This window comes from Lithobates pipiens, unplaced genomic scaffold (assembly GCF_037356315.1).
Source record: "Lithobates pipiens isolate NorthernLeopardFrog02 unplaced genomic scaffold, aLitPip1_a1.2 Scaffold_22, whole genome shotgun sequence".
NCBI classification, from domain to species: domain Eukaryota; kingdom Metazoa; phylum Chordata; class Amphibia; order Anura; family Ranidae; genus Lithobates; species Lithobates pipiens.
In genome coordinates this window covers 290,319,411-290,341,706 of record NW_027507784.1, presented here as the reverse complement: position 1 = coordinate 290,341,706, position 22,296 = coordinate 290,319,411, and the positions used below count along the sequence as shown (strand labels likewise).

The 22,296-nt window shown below is 45.1% G+C and overlaps 1 protein-coding gene across 1 annotated transcript in view; it reads right to left on the bottom strand.

Annotated features, from left to right (window-relative positions):
• The window catches only part of PSMC1 (proteasome 26S subunit, ATPase 1), a 38,281-nt gene extending 25,478 nt beyond the window's left edge, over window positions 1-12,803 (bottom strand). Inside the window, exons 1-3 of the mRNA XM_077449164.1 lie at window positions 12,699-12,803; window positions 5,427-5,480; window positions 1,779-1,875 (exon numbers count right to left, since the gene is read on the bottom strand). Of these exons, the coding sequence (XP_077305290.1) occupies window positions 1,779-1,875; window positions 5,427-5,480; window positions 12,699-12,701 (154 nt within the window). The 5' untranslated portion in view covers window positions 12,702-12,803. The remainder of the gene's footprint in view (window positions 1-1,778; window positions 1,876-5,426; window positions 5,481-12,698) is intronic.
• Window positions 12,804-22,296: the final 9,493 nt, after the last annotated feature.

The window sequence follows — 22,296 nt, the reverse complement described above, 5'->3', positions numbered from 1 at the left end:
ACACAATTATACATCATGCACAGATCTTATCTGACCCTCCTTCATTTGACAATAATCCACTATGCCCCAGATGCGGCAGTCCATCTAGTACCTTCTTCCATCTTATTTGGTCATGCCCAATAATACAAGACTATTGGTCTCACATTGTAAAATTCATACATGATGAGATGGGGCCCCCCTGACGTTATGCTCTAAACAATGGCTACTGGGAGTGTTCCCAGAGCCAGACTCAGACAAATTCCATGTTTTATTTCTAAAAGAATCACTATTTACAGCTAGACTACTTATAGGGAGAAAATGGTTAAGGGCAATACCACCAACAGTCCAAGAATGGATATCCGCAATTAACAGTGTCTTACCCTACAAAAAATACATTTATGCCCACAGGGGCTGCCCGGCCAAATATGGGAAAATATAACTCTAGGTTAGAAAATGCAGCCACATGCAATGAGACAACCGAATGTCCTCCTGAACATTCAGTTCATTGAATAATCTCCCCCTATAATATTCCCAGCAATTGATATACCCATGATTTTGGATATAAACACCGTATCTGTGTAATACATGCAAGAATGTATGAGCTTTGTTGAATGTTATCTACTTCCACGTTTATATTACTTATTGACTGTGACGCTAATGTCAATGCTCTGTAAGTATGCACTCTTCTCAAATAAACAACCACGTTATTTTCAATAAAAAAATAATAAACGAGAGTATACAGAATCTGGTGCAGCTGTGCTTCTAGGTCTTATTGTCAAAGCTTAAACAAGCTGAACTTAGAAGGTCATTGGTTACTATGCGCAGCTGCACCACCATGCTGTGTGCTACAGTTTTAGTAACCCCCCCCATTGTGTCTCAGAAGTAAAGATGGGCAGAGGTTCACCAATCTGCAAAAAGCTGCAATCAATCTTCCAATGTCCCCAATCCATCTACTGATAGAACAGAGCCTTGGGGGCAAGCTGCACATGCTCAGTTTGGTGTGTATTGCTAGAGAGTTTTTTTTTTTTTCTGGGGAGTGTGCATGTGATCAGCACAGGGCCAACCCAGCCTTGTCCTCCTACAAGCTTTAACCAGTGCTTGGCCAGACACTGATAGAAGTCACAAGACTACTATATACTGCTGATGAGAAAAGTTATTTAGCAGTTTATATTTACTAAAATAATTAATTTTCTGTGTACTGTGGGACAATGTTTCTCAACTCCAGTCCTCAAGTAACCCCAACAGGACATGTTTTCAGGATTTCCCTCAGATGAAACGGCTGTGATAATTACCTAGGCATGGAAACTGATCAAATCACCTGTGCAAAATAATGGAAAGCCTGAAAACATGACCTGTTGGGGGTACTTAAGGACTGGAGTTGAGAAACATTGCTGTAGTAGACCAGATATAGTGAATGTATAGGGTCCTGGCTTTAGTAACACTTTAAAACAAGATGGAATGGCAAACATGGCCCTGTCCCAACTTTTTTGAGACGTGTTACTGACATTTAAAAAACAAAAAGTTGTTTTGTAATGGTACATTTTCTCATAATCAGACCTCATCTTCCCTACAAAAAGCAAAAGGTCCCACACTGCATCTGCTGGCAAGGGACAGGCTTTTCTACTCAAACTGTGGTATATATATATATATATATATATATATATATATATATATATATATATATATATATATATATATATATATATATATATAGGACAGTGAACAACTATAATGTACCGGGAATGTATTCAGCAAATTTAAACTGAAGGTTCAATTGGGCTTTAACGCAGAGTACTCACCAAGAGGAAGTTTACTAGCGGCATCAGGCCCTTTCGTCTTCTTTTTCTTTTTCCCGACTCGTGTAGGTACTGGTGGCTCATACTTCTTCTTTTTATCCTGATATAACACACGCAGAAACAAATGTTATCCTGGCATCAGCCTGCCTTTAATTCTAGGCCCCACTACTCCCACACAACCAAAGGAATGTAAAGCCTCGTACACAAAATCGGATTTGTCTGAAGGGTGTTGGCCCAAACTTGTCTTGCATACACACGACAAGGAATTGTCAGGCAACAAACACGAACCTACTACTTGGTTTTTCAGCTCTTTCAGCCACCCTTTGGGCTCCTTCTGCTAATTTCGTGTTAGCAGAAGTTTGGCGAGTATTGATTCTCACTTTTCAGTTTGTTTCTGAACAGCCGCTGGTCAACCAGACATGTTGCGGAATCGGAAGAGATAACCTGTTATTTATTATTGGCTTTGGAGTCATTGCTTTGACTTAATTCTTTTGGTTGAATAATGATTTGATTTTGTATATTTTTCGATGCATAGAATTCACTTTTTGGTTAAGTTAAGTTCTATTGGCAGATAGCATGTCTTTTTTTTTTTAATGCACAATAAAAAAAATTGTGTAGAATAATACTTGGCTATGTACTTTACTTCAAATGACAGTGTGGGAGTAGGCAGTTACATTTAAAAAATACAATGTAAAATTAACAAGGGACACCAACATAGTTGTATCTTTGATCTTAAAAACTGTGGGATAATGGTGTTGTGGTAACTTACACAAATTAAAAAAAAGCATAATAATATTATTCTTGATATCACTAGAAAAAAAAAAAAGCCATTGAAAATTTGTTTACAATAACTCCATCAGTATCACCAGCAAAGCAGCTTCATTATTATCCCATTAAAGAAGAAGAGAATTGTGCTGCATTTCAAGATTTCATAATTTGCCACATCGCAAATGTTAATTCTCTATTACGAACGCTAGTTTACAAGACAGACTGCTTCTGGCTCCGACAACAGACATTTGTCAGCGGAAAATTTTAAAACCTGCTATCAAACATTTGTCCGTGGAAAATCACACAATTGTCCAATGGATTTTCGGCCAACAGCCTGTCATCACACATTTCCCGTCGGAAAATCTGATCGTGTGTATGAGGCGTTTAACAAGCCCTGATTTATGGCTTGCATATTTATATAAGAATTGTGATATCTGAAATGATTATTCACAGTTAAATTTGAGATTTAACATCCTCCTATGGGCAGATAAACCACACCGTAACAAAACATGCGGCTTAGGCCATGAAGTGCAAGGAATGACGGGTAATGTGCGGACACCTACAGTAACCAGATTGCAATAGCAGGTAGAACCTGCCTAGGGACCCGCACCGCCAAGCTCAAGAGCAAGAACACAGGTGTGCCCCCAATGCATGGGGCTTGCTATGGGGGCACAGACAGAGGAGGAGGAGCTGAAAGCGCCAGCAGGGGAACCTAGAAGACAGTTCACGGCTGCCCTGTCCAATAGCACAGGTGCTATAAATTGGTGCTTTATCCAAACATTTTTATTTTCTAGTTTTTGGTAGAGTGAGGAAGATTAAAGAAGCCTTAGTCAGTTTTTTTATTACCATTTGTATTTCTCACTTCCAGCTGTGTACCTAGGAAGGTAATAGAAAAATCCTGCAGATGAAACAAACATGTTCTAGCTCTTCACAATTATGCAAAAACAGAAAAAAGTTTTGACTGGAGTTTAGCAGTAATTAACCTCTTCAGCTCTTTGGACTTGCCTCGTATGTCCAAAGCTTGAAGCGGTTAAAGCGGTAGTAAACGCCTCTTAACTTGTACATACAGGTCAGCCAATAATAAAGCTTCCCTGTAGGTACAGTTAATATCTCCTAAATGTGTACTGTTTAGAAGATATTCACATGTGTAGCAGCCAGTGATGTCACTGATGCATGCACACTGCGCTCTGAATTGAAGGCACACTAAAGTGTTCCATCCATTGAAAGTGTTGTGTCCTGATGGTGACTCTGGCGTGCATGCTCAATGTCTCTGCAGCTCAGCCGTTCAAACGCCCGGACTAGAGGTCGACCGGTATGGGTTTTTCTCTGGCCGATGCCGATATTTAGAAATCATGGCGCCGATGGCCGATATATGATGCCCATTTTTTTTGGGCCTATGTTAGGCCGATTTTTTAAATGTTTTTTTTATCCCCCTTCATCTCATAAAACCAGACACCTTTCCCACTGGGGTGTTTTTTTAGGCGCTTTTGGGCTAAAAATAGCACCTGTAAGGTGCCTGCAAAACGACTCCCCTGCAGTCTGTGTGAAAGACAGAGTGGTTTCACACTGAGGCGATGCGCTGGCAGGATGTTAAAAAAATAAAAATAAAAAAAAAATAATAAAATCCTGCAAGCAGCACGTTTGGAGTGGTGTATACCGCTCCTCCACCACTCCTGCCCATTGAGATTAATGGGCACCACTGCCGAAGCGCATACAATGCGATTTGGCAGCGGTGCTTCACGGGCGCATTTAACCTCTTCTTCGGCCGCTAGCTGGGTTATATGTGCCCCACTAGCAGCCGAATAGCACCGCTAAAACGATGGTAAAGCGCTCTTAAAACTAGCAGCATTTTACCATCAACGCCTGACCTCTCCAGTGTGAAAGCAGCCTAAATAATAAAAACAGGTAGTCAAAACTTTTGGACGAAAAAAACAACTGTTTTAGGGTTTTTTTTTTTTTTTTAAATCATTTAGTGTATTTTTATTTCCCAAAAAATTGCATTTGAAAGACCTCTGCGCAAATGCCGTGTAACATAAAATATTGCAACAACCGCTATTTAATTCCCTACGATCTCTGCTAAAAAAAATTATATAATTTTTTGGGGGTCGAAGTGATTTTCTGGTAGAAAATACAGGACTTTTACTTGTAAGCAACAAGTGTCAGAAAAGATTTAGTCTTTAAATGGTTAAACTGAGTACTCTACACACAGAGTTGAGTTCATTCATCAAGTGTAAACATTGTATCTTTTTGCTCTTTTCTTGGCAGACTGCCCAGAGAGGAAACAAGTCGCTTCTATGAAGACTCAGGCAACTTGCATTGACTTCTATTACAGAAGTCATTTCCAAGTCACGCTGTAGTTCTAAATCTGCCTTTTTATCAGCTCAATCGGCCGATGCCAATTAATTAAAAAACGGCAAATATCGGCCGATATATCGGTCGACCTCTAGGCCGGACCCCACAAACCAGGAGGACAGACCGGGGGTGAAGACGGAATCCCTGTCAGCGGTGACAGCATGTCGCTGGAGGGATCCATTTTATAGGCAAATCTATCATAATGTGATAGTATGCAGTACATACTAGCATACTTTGGCATTCAATTTATTTTTTTATTTTTTTTACAGTTTACTACCAACACATTTACTTTTTTAAAAGCTCACTGCAGCAGTAGCAGCCATGAGCTTGTTTCTGTTTTTATCGGCCTGTTCGAGTTTTTTTTGTTTTGTTTTGTTTTTTAAGTGTGAATGGGGCCTAAAGAAAAAAAAATCATTACAATAATTTAGAAATAATTTTATTTCTGCTTTTTGATTTCACAGGTTCTGTTGACAAACAAGCAGTTATAATGAATAAAATATGGTTTCAATGATACAACACAGTGGTTATTACCTTGTCATCTTTCTTGCCTCCACCGGGCCCATGACCACCACTCTGACTTTGACCCTAAAGGAAAAAAAGACCAATAGGTATTATTGTCAACAGTTTTACTTTTAGCAACATCAGTTACCTGGACTATGAATACCTTGTGATACTCTCTTGATTCGAATGAACCGAGATTTGATCACCTATAATCATAATCCTGGGTATCAAAACTGGAGCATGCAAAATGTAGTGCAGCTCTTCATAGAAAACAATCAGCTTCCGGGGGGTTTTTTTTTTTTTTTTTTGTCAATGCTTAATGGAACAAAGATAAAGTTAGAAGCCTTTACTCTCCAGTTTTTGTAACTCAATCCCAGTGTTTCCAGATGGCAGACAGCATAAAAGAAAGCCACAAATATCTAACAGTACAATAAGATAACATATTTTTTAAAGTCATAGACAAGGTATAAGATATACAAGGCTAAAACAACCTCTGCACACTGGTGGTGAAGCTTGAATTTTCTCTGCTTTGGTACTTTTGTGCCCACAGTGCAGTCTACCAGTGAACTTCTCATGAAAGGGTTCCATAAAAAAACTCTATTCCTGGTTAAGGTGGCGGCAACCTTTTGATACCAGATCAAAAGAACTGAGGATTTGGTTTGGTTCACTGGCATGGAGAATAAGGACGAAACTCATCACAGATTAATAGAATCCCAAGGTGGCCACACATATCAATATAATACATTTTAAGTAAATCTAAAGCCAAAGCTTTTTCATTTCTGATAGAGTGGGGGAGGTGTCTCATTAGGGAAATTTCCCTCAACTTCCTGTCCTGTTGACTCAACAGGAAGTGAGGGGTTTCTCTCTTCAATGTGTGGGAAATCCCCTCTTAGACAGTGGTCACAGAATCAAGTTTCCCCCATTGGAAGACTCTTGCCTCTTTTCCTGTTTTTTTGACAACTCAAAATGTTGGATTTACTGTGGCTATCTTTCCTAGGGACATGGGTGATCAGGACAATTAGAGAGTGAATGTCCTGTGCTAAACAATTGACTCCTTCCTGGACTAGTCAAAATTTCTAGCATGTTCAAAGGCACATTGCTAGAGAGTAACCATGTCAAGACCATCCTTCCTGCTCAGGCCAATTTTCAGCTTTCGCACTTTGAATGGCAAATGTGCGGCCATACAACACTGTAACCAAACAACATTTTTTATCATTTTGTTCACACAACTACAGCTTTCTTATGGTGGTATTTAAATCACCACCAGAATCTTTATTTTTTTCTAAAAAAAATTAAAAAAATTAAAACAAAATTTTGAAAAATAAAAAAATATTATGTTTTTATTTGTTTCTGTTATATTTTGCAAATAAATGTTCTTCATAAATTTAGACCAAAATGTATTCTGCTAAATTACTTTGGTGAAAGAAAACCCAAATCAGTGTATATTAGTCTTTAGGTAATTTATAGAGTCCAAACTATATACAGCCCCTCACATTTTTGTAAATATTTTATTATATATTTTCATGTGACAAAACTGAATAAATGACACTTTGCTACAATGTAAAGTAGTGAGTGTACAGCTTGTATAACAGTGTAAATTTTCTGTCCCCTCAAAATAACTCAACACACACCCATTAATGTCTAAACTGCTGGCAACAAAAGTGAGTACACCTCTAAGTGAAAATGTCCAAATTGGGCCCGAATCAGCCATTTTCCCTCCCTGGTTTCATGTGACTCGTTAGTGTTACAAGGTCTCAGGTGTGAATGGGGAGCAGGTGTGTTAAATTTGGTGTTATTGCTCTCGCTCTCGCTCTCTCATACGGTTCACTGGAAGTTCAACATGGCACCTCATGGCAAAGAACTCTCTGAGGATCTTAAAAAAAAAAAAAAAATAAAAAAAAATTGTTGCTCTACATAAAGATGGCATAGGCCAGTGATGATGTTTTGGAACTACATTTCCCATGATGCTCCTGCACTCTACAGTGTTGTTGAGCATCATGGGAAATGTAGTTCCAAAACATCTGGGGTGCCAAGGTTCGCCATCACTGGTCTAGGCTATAAGAAGATTGCCAAGACCCTGAAACTGAGCAGCAGCACAGTTGCCAAGACCACACAGCGGTTAAAACAGAAAATGTATCAGTCCTGCTGTACTGACGGCCCATCTCATTTCTTGAGGCCCAAAAATGGCAAGACAAATATCCCCCCAAATTATCCCTTTTTTGGAAAGTAGACAGTAAAAGGTATTTAGTAAGAGGCATGGCAAGTTTTTTGAAGTTGTCATTTTTTGGAAAATGTATTAAGTAAAAAATATTTTCACAATTTTTTTCTTTTTTATATGCTGTCCCCAGTGCAGCATCAGGGACGGTGCGTTTTTTTTTCTTCTTTCTTTAACACACCGTGATCAGGACAAAATAACATTACAATAGCAACATTTGGGGAAGTAATCAGTATTTTTTTTTTTACACATTATGATTGCTTATAGCAGTGAATTACATTGCTATAAGCAAGCATTTTACTGAATGAAACTGATTAATGCAGTTTGTTTTGTTGTGATGAGCTGTGATTGATCAAAGCTAATTACATGGTGGGCTGTGATTGGCCCTGTCTGTACAATATGATCACATTGACCAATCAAAGCTAGGACCACAATTGTACACAATGGATGGCATGAAAGGAAACCATCCGATGTTTACAACTGTGATCACTACCATTAATCGTGCAATACCATTATATAAGTTGACGTATGAGGCCAGAGGATGCCCGACTCCTTGTAAGAATAAATGAAGCCCCTTGCTCATTCCTTGACTCCAATTAAGCAGAATGGACATTGAACCTTTAGGTTGTCACATATTCAATCAATGTATGCCAGTTTACCAGATTATGTAAAGGTTTAAGCGATGTTCGCTTTATCTCCAGTTTGTTTTCTGTATTGTTTGTTGTGTATGAAAATAAATAAAATTATACTTTAAAAAAAAAAATGTTTACAACTGTCATGTGACCTGCAGTGATTGGTCACATGGTATCGGCAGCGAGCCGGTACACTGATCAGTCATTGGCTGGCTCGGTGGACATAGCCGGTGACAGATCGCAGCGCTTTCTGAGAGGATGTCATATGACACCCACTCAGGATGGTAAAGACACGGCCCGTCCATCATTCTGCTATAGGCTGGGCAGGAAGGTCTTAAAGAAGAGACAGACAGCATTGTAAACCTGACAAGGGTTTGTTAGCCCTCGCCAATCTAGCCAATCTTAAAAAAAAAAAGTTCTGTTCTCTCAGCTAACGGCGTAGATTACTAGATTTGTAAATTAAGAGTCACCACATTCTATACATGAAAGGGTAGGCCTCTGGGGTATTTTTCACTCCCTCACCCCCCTTTTCATCTCTGCCTCGGCACCATGCATTTGAAGAAACGCTGGTTCTCCAGTCATTGTCTCCCAGCGCTGTCAATCAAAGTCAGTGAGCAGGGGGCGGGGTTTGTTGTCTGTGTCAGGCCGATTTTTATGGGGGTACTCGGTGGTGGGGGGGCATCGGAGGACCCAAGAAGAGGAGGTTCTGGGCCACTGTGTGCATGTCATTACACAGAGTAGGTAAATATAACATTTTGTAAATAAACTGCTTCCCGTCCGCACTATAGTGAAAACATGGATGGGCGGGAGCACTCTCATACTGGCAGGACATCGTACGATGTCCTCCCATTCTCGGCACACAGTGCTGCGATTGGTGGTGCGCCATGTCCCCTGGACACTGCGTCACCAATCATGTTAAAGAGCCTATGACGTAGGTCCTTTACCATTTGATCAGCTGTGTCCAATCACAACTGATAACAGTGTAAACAGGAAATTCCGGTTATTGGCATTCCTTTCCGCAAAGTGACAGCTTGTGAGGAGAGAAGAGCGGGTATTCCTCAGCGGACACATCTGAACTAACAATCAGGGCACTGATAATCAGTGCAGCCCCAACAGTGCTGCCAATCAGTGCCCATCAGTAACTCCTCATCAGTGTCAACTATCCGTGCACATTAGTGCCTCCTCATCAGTGTCGCATCTTAGTGCCTTCTCATCAGTGTCGCATCTTAGTGCCTCCTCATCAGTGCTACCTCATCAGCGCACATATTTAAAAAATAAAAAACATTTTTAGACTTTTATTTGTTTAGCAAAAAATAACCTAGTGGTGTTTGAATACCACCAAAAGAAAGTTTTATCTGTCTCAAAAAAAACGATAAGTTAGTTTGGGTACAGTGTTGCATGAACGCACAATTGTCATTCAAAGTGTGACAGCTCTGAAAATTGGCCTGGGTCGAAAGGGGGTGAAAGTGTCTGGCAAGTGGTTAAAGAGGTTGTAAACTCCATTAAAAAAAAAAAACCAGTAAGACAAAGGCATAATGAGCTAGTATGCATCTCGTACTAGCTAATTATGAAATACTTACCTTAGAACGAAGGCCCCGCACACCGCTGACATCTTCCCAGGTGCTTCTTCCAGGGCCGTGTTCGCCATTTCTTCAGTGCACATGCGCGGATGATGTCGGTGGCTGTGTATATAGTAAGTATCTCCTAAATGGTACACATTTAGGAGATATTTACAGTACCTATAGGTAAGCCTCATCTGTAGGTACAATTAAAAATCAAGACTTTACTTCCTCTTTAAAGGGTAAGTTCACCTTTACAGAAAAATCTGTAAGGTCCCTTTCACGTGGGCGGATCTGAACGGGCGCTCCATGCAGGTCTATGGAGTGTCGGATAACAGCGGAGACATGTCCACTGACATCCGATCCGCAAAATCCAGACGGGTGCAAACCCTATTTTTCATCCGTCTGGGGGATCGGATGAAAACGGACAGGCGGTCCGTAATCATCCGATCCCCCATAGGGGAGAGCAGAGCTCTGACAGGTCCATCCCTGCACAGAGTGCGGAGGCAGACTTGTCCTCCGCCAGCTCAACGGGGATCAACAGAGCGATCCCCACTGAGTAAAAACGGATGCGTAGGTCTGAAAGGCACCTAAAGGGAACTTAGACAGGACCCTCTCAGTCCCAATGACCTGGAGCAGGGTAGAGCTGTACGATTCTGGCTAAAATGCTTAAAAGAAGATAGATCACGATTCTCTCACGATTCTCGCGGCATATCATCTTTCACAATAAAACAAAAAAAATTGTGCTATCTTTAATGTTTTGCTTTTTACTACTTATTGAAGTGTATTTTTTCCCCAAAAATTGCATTTGATAGACTGCTGAGCAAATACAGTGTGACATAAAATATTGCAGCAATTGCCATTTTATTCACTAGGGTCTCTGATTATATATATAAAAATATGTTTGGGGGTTCCAAGTAATTTTCTAGCAATAAATATTTTAAAGGGATTGTAAAGTGAATTTTTTTTTTTTTTTGTGGCCCCGAACCTGCTCTTCTGGGGTTTCTCGGCGGCTGTCTCTGCTTCCTCCCGCAGATGCTTCTCACGTTCATGCAAGCTCCCTCACATGGTGAGAAGCATCTGCGGACGCGCTCACGTGATACAGCCGGCGGCTATAGCCGCTCGCTGTATCACACGGCCCCACCCCCTGGCGCTCCACGTCAGTGTATGTGATTGACAGCAGCGCGAGCCAATGGCTGCACTGCTTTCCATCCATCCACTGCAGCCAATCAGCGGCCCTACTGTGCATGCGCGAGTTGCACAGCGCAATAGGAATTGTCCGCGCTGTCTCTGGGACCCGTGTGTGTCCCAGCAGACAGCGCGCCGGGACAGGAAGAGGCATAGACTGCCGTGGGAGTCTATGCCCGGATATGGGTGTAAATACCTGTCTTTGACGGGTATCTGCACCCCCCTCCCCCCTGAAAAGGTGCCAATTGTGACACTGGAGGGGGGGAGGGTTCCGATGAGCGGAAGTTCGACTTTAGGGTGTAACCCCGCTTTAAGAAAGAAGTGTCAGAAAAAGATTTAGACTTTAAGTGGTTAAACTGTCTGCATTTACACTGGTTGAAAGCTTGGCAGACTGCCCAGATTATTTGTTTACAGAAGACGTTCTTTCCCTTTGATCTAAGAAGTAAGCATGGGTTACAATGTTTCAAGTTCTACACTTGGCAGATTGTCCGGGATGCTTTCTTTTGACAGTGTGAGCAGATAATCTCTCCTTTTGTTTATATGAAAGAATCACCTATTCTCAGCGGAAGAAATCATGGGGGGGGGGGGGGGGGTGGGTGTGAATCGAGATTGCGGTCTATTAACAATTAATCGTGCAGCTGTAGAGCACGGCGATCTCCCATTCTGAGTCCTGCTATAGCCGGCGTCACCAGCCCTTAGAAATTCCCTCGGCTTAATCTCCAAAATGTACCCCGTCAGGGGGTATGCTTAGGAGCAGTCTAATTGGTAATTGGTCCGTGCCATCACATGTGCGGTGCCGACCAATCAGAACCTGCGTAGCCCGTCCTGTCAATGGGGAAGAGGAGAGAACTCCGGGGGGTGTATATAAGCCCCGGTCCGGTGATGCGGCTATATCAGGGCTCAGAATGGGAGATTGCCACGTTGCAGGTAAATGTGAACTTACACTTTAATGACAACACATTTACACGAGGGGCACTCTCTGGAAATCATGGTGCGGCACATCATTTATAAGGAGGGTGGAAGTACAGAAACTGCCTTCTTCTGTTATTTTATTTTTTTAAATCAAAAGATATTGTCGGTTTTTGGCACGGCTCTCTTCAGTTGGCGGGGTCCGGCCTCCTGGACACATTTTGCGGTGGGGCACAGTGACAAAGCCGCTGGTCGTGCAATTTTGTGGCTTGGCGGTCGGTGGAGACAGTAAAAGCTCGGACTATTCTCACCATCCCCCGCACAGTGAGGGATAAAGATATTGTGCTGTGATGGAGTTCCAGGCACCCCTGGAATGATGCGGGGTGTCACATTCCTGGGACGCACCAGTAGGGTTGTCACCTCATCCCTGTAGAGCTGAACACACATTAATTACACGGGTTCTGTGGCTGATTAAGGTGATAATTAAACCCACTTGGCGCCTTATCTGCATTACATTAGTGTCAGAACCCGTGTAATTTGTATGTATTGGGGTGTAAAGGGATGAGATGGTGACCCCCTTCACACCAGAGGCCCCTTAGTCACACCAGTACAGGGGAAACCCACACAAACAATGACAACGCTTCTATCCGGGGAAGGACACAACTACAACTCCAAGCACGTCCGGCAACACTAGGGCGGAGGGCCCCGGACATGTCACAGTACTCCACTCCGCGGGCGGACCGTGAACCCCTATGGGCCGCCACAGCCCGGCTTCTATGGAGGAAAGATGCTCACTCACCATGTCCGTCGCAGTCTGTTCTTCCCGGAAATACGTCACAGGACGGCGACTCAGCCGGACCAAACCTGGCCCCGCCTTCCCAATGAAGAAAGCGAAGCGGCAAAATGGCCGCTGTGTACATCGCAACCATTGATCCGTGGGGAGTCCTATCCTTCCTCACTATAATCAGAGCGCAGGCGCACATCACACAGCCATAGGAACGGAGGGCGGGCCACAGACCAGCATATACCAGGCTCTCTGCGTTCTCCAGAATCATAGAGAATGTGAGGAGAAGAGGTCCTGACAGCAACACCGCCACCTCCTGGGGGACGGCCAGCATCACATACCCTGAGCGGACTGTAGGGGGCGTTCAGGGACCATAATATGGGAATCACACAGGAGCCGAACTGTGGGGGACTCGGGGACAATAAGTTAGAGGGGGGAGATACAGGGGTCACAATGTATAGGGTGATATACAGGGGCCACAATGTATAGGGCGATATACAGGGGCCACAATGTATAGGGCGATATACAGGGGTCACAATGTATAGGGCGATATACAGGGACCACAATGTATAGGGCGATATACAGGGGTCACAATGTATAGGGCGATATACAGGGGCCACAATGTATAGGGGGAGACACAGGGACCACAATTTATAGGGGGAGATGCAGGGGCCACAATATATGGGGTGATATACAGGGGCCACAATGTATAGGGGGAGATGCAGGGGCCACAATGTATAGGGGGAGATGCAGGGGCCACAATGTATAGGGTGATATACAGGGGCCACAATGTATAGGGGGAGATACAGGGGCCACGATGTATAGGGGGGGATACAGCATTGATGTCGGGGGTGGGCGGGACCAAGCTGCTATCAAACACCAGCCAATGGGATGGGATATGGGTGGGCCGCTATGTGTATGTGGCCCGCCCCCTTTCTTAAGCAACCCAATCATTGGCTGGTGTTTAATAGCTGTTGGTCTTCATCAGTTTAGGCCAATATGTATTCTGCTACATTTTGTTTGGTTAAAATTTTTTTCAACAAGCGTATATTGATAATAATCATTAATATATATATTGATAATAGTCATTGACCCCAGTGATGTGTTATTTATATCTCTCACTAACAATAAAATCAGGACTTCAATTACTCCCATTGACACCAATGTTAAAGTGTTTACGTTATCCCGCTTGCACAGATGATATAGCGTTTATTGTATTTCCATCGCATAAATGATATATATTGCATGCCTCTCACACAGATGATATGAAGTTGGTTTTACCCCACTGACACCAATAAGGAGTTTAGTTCATCCCACCCATGCCAAATATAAGAAGTTTATTTTATCCCTCTGACACCGGTAATATAACATTAATTTTCCCCCTCTGACACCAATGATGTGACTTACTTTATCACAGTGACACTAACAATGGAGCTTAATTTACTCCCACTTTCTCTTTAGTATACCCTAGTGCCGCATACACACGACCAGACTTTTTGACAGCAAAGGTCCGACGGAACTAATCCGTCGGGCATTCCGATCGTGTGTCGGCATCAATCGGACCTTTGGACTTTAGAAATAGAATATGTTTTAAATTTTCCCACCGGAACTCCACCGGACCCAGTTCCTAGCGGGAAACCCATTCGTCTGTATGCTGGTCCATACGGACCAAATACGACGCACGGGCAGCTACAGCACCTGCCAGCGAGAATGTTTCCAACGCGATCCTATCGCGCTACTTATCGGTGACAGGGTACTGTACATCTAGCGCTCGCTGCAATAGAAAAAACACATTTTCCTATCGCAGAGAGCGTGAGAGGGAATGCCTGGTATGGATTTTAAGGGGAAGCCCCTACGCCGAAAAAACGGCGTGGGGGCCCCCCCAAAATCAATACCAGACCCTTATGCGAGCACGCAGCCTGGCCAGTCAGGAAGGGGGGTGGGGGCGAGTGGCGCCCCCCCTCCTGAGCCGTACCAGGCCGCATGCCCTCAACATGGGGGGGTGGGTTCTTTGGGGAAGGGGGGCGCCCTGCGGCCCCCCCACCCCAAAGCACCTTGTCCACATGTTAATGAGGACAAGGGCCTCTTCCCGACAACCCTGGCCGTTGGTTGTCGGGGGTCTGTGGGCAGGGGGCTTATCGGAATCCAGGATCCCCCTTTAATAAGGCGGCCCCCAGATCCCGGCCCTCCACCCTATGTGAATAAGTATGGGGTACATCGTACCCCTACCCATTCACCTGGGGGGAAAAATGTGAATAAAAAAAACACACTACACAGGTTTTTAAAATAGTTTATTAGGCAGCTCCAGGGGTCTTCTTCCGACTTCTCCACACTTTCCGGTTCTTCTCCCACTCTCCAGCCTCTTCTCCCACTCTCCGGTTCTTCTGCCGGGCTCCTCCGCTATCTTCTTCCAGCTCTTTTGCTAGCGCCCGGTCTTCTCCTTTGTCATCGCTGTCTTCTTCTTCTTCCTTCTTCTGTTCTTCCGATGTTGACACAACACTCTCTCCTGCTGTAATGCTGTGGACACGCTGCGTATCGACTTATATAGGCATAAGGGGCAGGGTCACGGGTGGTGTCACACAATGACCCCGCCCCTTATGACATCACAGCCCCAGCATGCTTTGGTCATAAGGGGCGGGGTCATCGAGTGACATCACCTGATGACCTCGCCCCTTATGCCTATATAAGTTGATATGCAGCGTGTCCACAGCATTACAGCGGGAGAGAGCATTGTGTCAACATCAGAAGAACAGAAGAAGAAGACGACGAAGGAAAAGACAGGGCCAAAACGAGCAAAAGAGCCGGAAGAAGCTAGCGGAGGAGCCCGGCAGAAGTACCGGAGAGTGGGAGAAGAACCAGAAAGCGCAGAGAAGTCGGAATTAGACTCCCGAAGTCGGAAGAAGACCCCTGGAGCTGCCTAATAAACTATTTAAAAAACCTGTGTAGTGTGTTTTTTTATTGACATTTTTCCCCCAGGTGAATGGGTAGGGGTACGATGTACCCCATACTTATTCACATAGGGTGGGGATTCCGATAAGCCCCCTGCCCGCAGACCCCGACAACCAACGGCCAGGACATCAACATGGGGACAAGGTGCTTTGGGGTAGGGCGCCCCCTTCCCCAAAGCACCTACCCCCTCCATGTTGAGGGCATGCGGCCTGGTATGGCTCGGGGGTGCTCGCTTGTCCCCACCCCCTTTCCTGACCGGCAGGGCTGCGTGCTCGGATAAGGGTCTGGAACCGATTTTGGGGGGACCCCCACGCCATTTTTTCAGTGTAGGGGGGTTCCCCTTAAAATCCATACCAGGCGACGGGGCTAGCAAGGTGTCAAACTCGCCGATAAAAGCGGCAAGATTGACTTCCTTTTCTAGTCCCGTCATAACTCATCCTGTTCAAAATGAACGGACTTTAGTCCATGTGTGGGCAAGTCTGTTCATTTGGAAGTCCGCCGGAACTCAGCGGACCTACTCTGCTGGAAAGTCCGGTCATGTGCGGGCAAGTCCGTTTGTTCAGAAAGTCCGCCGGAACTCCGCCGAAATTCCGGCGGAAGTCCGTCGGACCCTAGTCTGGAAAGTTTGGTCGTGTGTACAAGGCATAGGTTGTGTTTTGTCCAATATAAAACAAGGCATAGGGTTGTAAATGTGCATTGTCACCATGTTTGCTGGATTGTACTTATTGATGGTCAAAAGTGTTTAAAAATTTATAGGTGATAAAAAATATTTTTGTTTAAAAATAAAATTTGTTTTAGAAGAAAGTGTTACCCACATATGTACCTTTGTCTCTACAGAGCCAACAAGGATTGTTTGCTGCTCTGCACAGTGCTTTTGTTTTTGTAGACCCCTTTCACACTGGGGCACTTTGTAGGTGCTACAGAGCGAAAAAAAGCACCTGCAAAGCACTCTGAAACAGCCGCTGCTGTCTCTCCAGTGGAGCGGTGCGCTGGCAGGATGGTAAGAAAAAGTCCTGCTAGCAGAATCTTTGGAGCGGTTTATACACGGTTCCTTCACCACTCCTGCCCATTGAAATCAATGGGGCAGTATGGCTATACCAGGGCATCGCGCTGCTGTAGCATCGCTTTGCGGTGGGTTTTAACCCTTGGCCACTAGTGGGGGTAAAACCACCCCGCTAGCGGCCGAATAGCATCGCTAAAACGACAGTAAAGCAGCGCTAAAAATAGCGCCACTTTACAGCTGATGCCCAGGTGCCAGCAATGTGAAAGGGGCCTTACTCTTTTAAAACATTTGTAGCACCCTCTACCTCGATAGGTAGGAGCTAGTGTAGGTTTTTGTGTAAGCTGCCAGCGCAGGTATATTTAGGCAGGCCTATGCCAGACATAGCAAGTCTCTTGCAAGGTGCGGGAGTCTCCCGCATTTCTGCAGCGGCTCCCGCACATCCACATGCACCTCCCGATCTCCCGGGAATGATCGGGGCGGCGGGGGGGCCATCTGTGAACACCAATCTCTTTGTATAGATTTTTATCTGACAGCCGCTTCTCCTTCTCTCTCTCCCACAGCTGTCAGCTAAAAGACTATAAAGGGGGATCAGTGTCCACAGCTGTCCCTCCCGCCGTACCGATCATTCCCAGCTGTTCTGTGTGCTCTTTCCCCAGCCCCCTCTGTGTCCTTGTCCACCCCCCCTTCTCCCCCAGCCACCATGTTCTCCTCCAGCCCCCGTGTTCTCTTCCGCCCCTCCTGTCCTCCTCCTCCACCCCACCTAGTCCCCCTGCAGCCAGCTCCCCTCCTCTCCCACTGGCTGCAGGGGGATCTGTGAGGAATTGGAGGGACACAGTGAGCGAGATTGCTCCTGTGATAACTGAGCAGAGTAAACTGTGTTTACTCTGCTCAGTTTATGAATGAATAGGAGTGGGGAATCTGTGTCCTTAGTTACTCTCTCTGTCTCAAAGGGGAGATGTCAGGGGTCTGTTTAGACCCCTGATATCTCAAAGCCCCCCCAAAAATATAAAAAAAAAATATTGTAAACAAATTCTAAAAAAAAAGTGAAAAAGTGTAAAAAAATAAAATAAAAAACTACTGACACCACTCTCCTCTGCCCTACCAGCACTGTCCATAGCCCCAAACCCCTCCCCAAAAAGCATTGAAATTTTTTTAAAACAAATTAAATTGTAAACAAATCAATTATTAAAAATAAAAAAACTACTGACACCGTCCACTGCCACATACCACCCAACCCCCATCCCCTTCACCAGAAGCACTGTGCAAAAATATTGAAAAGGTGATTTAATAAATATTTTGCTACGGGGGGGGGGGGGGGTTGCGGGTACAAAGCGCCACTCCCCTGAAATTAGTTTTTGCAGGTTGGGATGTCTGCTATGCTGGGAGCCAGGCCTATTTGTTTTTGATCTGGGGGCAGGGGAATGGCTTAGCATAGCAGTAGGTGACTGACATGTGCTTCAGGTCTTGGGTGCCTCCTTTGTTTCCAGGGAGAAGGTTCTGGAAAGGAGGCAGGGCAGAGAGCTAGAGTGACATGGGGTGCATGTGGGAGCCCTGACCAATCCCCAACTAGGACTGGCAGGGGGCAGGCCTTCTACATATACCTATGGTCAGCCTAATGGGGTGGGAGTTGTCAGCTGGGTGAACTGGTTGATGGAGTGTTAGACTGTCATGTCTGAGGGAACCCCCTTTCTGGGGGGTGTACCTCGGGTGGGGGAGCTGGGAGGGAGCCTCTCCTTTCACGGTCATGGAGAGGTGTCCTGGAACAGGAGCTGGAAGAGACAGTTGGTCAGTAAAGTCATTCAGGAGGAATCCAGGCCAGTTGTCGGTGAGTGGAAAGCACAGCAGAAAGCCCTGGAAGAGATATGCCAGGGGAGCTGGATGTGGAGCTAGAGGAAGAGACTGTGGGAGTTTTGTTTCAAGTCGCTGCGGCCAGGAGGGCAGCAGCATTTGCAATTGGACTTGCTGGGATCAGTAGTCCTTCACATTTATTCTTCTGAACTAAATCGGTTGCTACCACAGAGGGGTACTGCAGATCCCTGCCTACAAAAGGACATCAAGTAATGAAATACTGGGACTTATTCAGAGTGAGGCCTAATCATGGTGTGACAGGAGACTAAGCCCGGACAGTGTGGCAGGTGCTCCAAAATAATGTGCTGGAGGAGAAGTGCTGAGGTAAAGTTTGTCAGGTTTAGAGTCTTCCATCTTTGTTCTACTGAGAAGATGTGCAGTTACTTTACTCTGCTGAAAAGTGTGACGCAGCTACTTTTATTCTGCCATTTTATGGGCATCCCATGTCCCTTTTCCCCAACCAAGTTCAATACCCTAATAAAAACAACAAAAACAACCAAAAGACTGAGAAATGTGTCTAATGGATGTCTGACCACTAGGGTCTGACCCCACGGGGCCATCGCTACACATTAGTAAAAACAATTGAAACAGGAAATAAATTGTTACAACCCGCCATTCATTCTGTATTCACTCGTTCGCCTTCTCGCTTTTTTCAGCTCTGCTTTCTTTCTATAATGGTTATTTAGATAATATACACATTTTTTATTTTACTGTATGCAACCTTTTCTGAAAAAACCCCAAAGAGTTGTATTATACATTCAGGGAAATTCATAAAGTGTATCCACGACACTATTTAGAATCTCGTCATGCCTTCACGCAACAAATGTCTGTGCAGGTGACAGATTTGTGTACATGTTGTAAACTGCTGCTGCATCTGGTTTGGTGCAACACAAAAACAAAAGAATGGGGGAGTCAGTACCTGGTGCTTCCTTGACAGCAGCATTTCAGGGTGAGGGGAAGCCTCCTTCCCTGCTCTGGTCATATGACGGAGCTGAGAGGACTTGCCTCACTCTGAACTGCTGTTGTATCTGGTTTAGAGAGGTGTGAGTCCTTTCATGGAGGTCTGTAGCGGGAAGGGGGTGGTGGGAGATGGGTGGTGTCTCTGCACTGAGGCGAAAAGGGAGTAACTGTCCTTAGGGGTCTGTACTAGGAAGGGATGAATGTTCTAAGGAGTCTGTACTGGGACGGGATTATTGTCCTGAGAAGTCTGTACTGGGAAGGGACAACTGTCCTGAGAGGTCTGTACCGAGGAGGAGTGACTGCCCTGAGGGGTCTTTACTGGGATCAGGTGATTGTCCTGAGGGGTCTGTACTGGGAAGGGGTGTCTGTCCTGAGGGGTCTATACTGAGGAGGAGTGACTGTCCTGTGGGGTTCTGTACAGAGGAGGAGTGATTGTCCTGAGGGATTTGTGCTGTGGAGAGGGGGGCTCTGTACCGAGGAGGGGGTTCTTTGCTGCTGAGGCCTCTGTACTGGGGGGGGGGTCTGTACTTAGGAGGAGTTATTGTCCTGAGGGGTCTTTGCGGGGGGGGCTGTTCTGAGGTGTCTGTACTGGGAAGGGCTGACTGTCCTGAGAGGACTGTATTGGGGAAGGGGTCTGTACTGAGGAGGAGTGACTGCCCTGAAGGATCTGTGCAAGGAGGTGACTGTCCTGAGGGGTCTGTATTGGCGAAGGGGGTCTGTACTGAGGAGGAGTGACTGCCCTGAGTAATTACTTAATGGGTTATAGGCCACCTTCAGGTGATGGACACTGGTATACCCAATCCAAGAAGTTCACTCCCTATATAATCAGTGTGCTTTGAGGAGCTCCAGGAGAAATCCATGCTGGATTTAAATAGCCTCCATCCACCAGATCCATCCAAAGTGCCACTGAGGCATGTAAAAACCTCCTAACTGGGTTCCCTTTTCATGGGGAGCGGTTATTTGGAGAAGACTTGGACAAATATATCCAAACAAACTTTCTAGTGGGAAAAGTATTCTTTTGCCAGTCAAAAGAAAGTATAAAACGCCCTTCATTTAAATGGGCTCTTTCCCCTGCGCCAGGGGCTTCCACCTCTAGGCAGGGGTGACAGCCTCCGCCGCCAGACTCTAGAGGAAAACCTCAGGTTCAAACCCAGGCTCAAAAGAAGTCCTGGGGTCCAAAAACCTGCAAAGCAGAATCCAAAAGCCTCATCATGAAGAGGCAACCCCCCTCACCAAGGTGGGGGGAAGACTTCTGCAGTTTTCAGAAGTCTAGAAAGAGGAAATTCAGGACAGATGGGTCATCTTCATGGTAACGCTGGGGTACAAGCTGGAATTTCGGGGCTTTCCACCATCTCGCTTCCTGAGGTCAAGCATTCCCAAAGTTTCAGAGAAAAGACAATCTTTGTTTCAGGCACTAGACCGATTAATATCTCAAGGGGTGATCATACGGATCCCCACAAAAGAGCAAGGTCTGGGGTTTTATTCAAATCTTTTCATAGTACCAAAACCAAATGGAGACGTCAGACCCATTCTAGATCTAAGAACTCTAAATCAGTTCCTGAATATCCACTCCTTTTGCATGGAGACGATCAGGTCAGTAGTTTCTATCCTTCTAGGAGGAGAACTTCTGGCATCAATCGACATCAGGGATGCATATCTCCATGTCCTTATATTTCCCGCTCATCAAAGGTTTCTTCGGTTCGAGTTAGAACAGCAGCATTTCCAATTTGCAGCCCTGCCCTTTGGGCTAGCCACAGCACCCCGGGGTTTGCCAAAGTGCTGGCCCCACCTGTAGCCAGGTTAAGGGCACAGGGCATAACAGTCGTAGCGTACCTTGCTAATAGATCAGTTGGTGGCTCATTTGGACCAAAGCATATGCACTACAACCAATTATCTGGAAAGTTTGGGTTCGGTTCTCAGTCTAAAGAAATCTTCCTTAATAAGTAGGGATGGCCTTGCGGTTCGCCTGGCGGTCGGTTCGTTGCGAGTTCGCGATTCGCCAAACCGGCAAACTTCTGGCGCTGTTCGCCCGGCGGATATATGCGTTTACATTGTGAAAGAACTTTGACCCATGATGACACATCCATCATGGGGTACAGGACAGCCAATTGAAACATTTCAGCACATGGACAAATGGACATTCCCCCTACCTTATAAATAGACCTGATCTGGCAGCCATTTTACATTCTGTCTTTGTCAGTGTAGGGAGAGGTTGCTGTGTGGAGCAGGGACAGACTGTAGTGACACAAATCACTAGCTATTAGGTACACAAAAGTCCTTTTAAGGACTGGTATAGATGTACAGTATATAGGGTTCTGGTGCACTGCTACTGACTTCACTTAATACTTTTGATATATCAGTGTCCATGTGGTGGGACTATGTGTGCACAGCTAGTAAGTATTTTGTGGCTGAAAATATGACCTATAGGTTTTTAAGGTTCGCCTGCCATTAAAGTCAATGGGGTCCACCGCGAACTTTGCAGTTCGCAAACTTTTGGCCGCGTTTGCGGTTTGCGTTTGCGAAACGTCCCGTCGGAAGTTAGTCCATCACTATTAATAAGGTTGGAGTACTTGGGTCTGATCATAGACACAGCCCAGGAAAAGGTGTTCTTGAATCAGGCAAAGATCAACGCAATAAGAGAGCTGGTGCGGATGGTCAGGTCAAATGGCAATCCCTCCATTCGCCTTTGCATGAGGTTGTTCGGAACCATGGTGGCTTCATTCAAAGCAGTTCCCTATGCACAGTTTCATTCAAGACTGTTGCAAAACAGTATCCTGTCTACTTGGAACAAAACAATTCAAGCTTTAGACTTGCCAATGCAGCTGCCCTCAAGAGTGTCCCAAAGCCTCACTT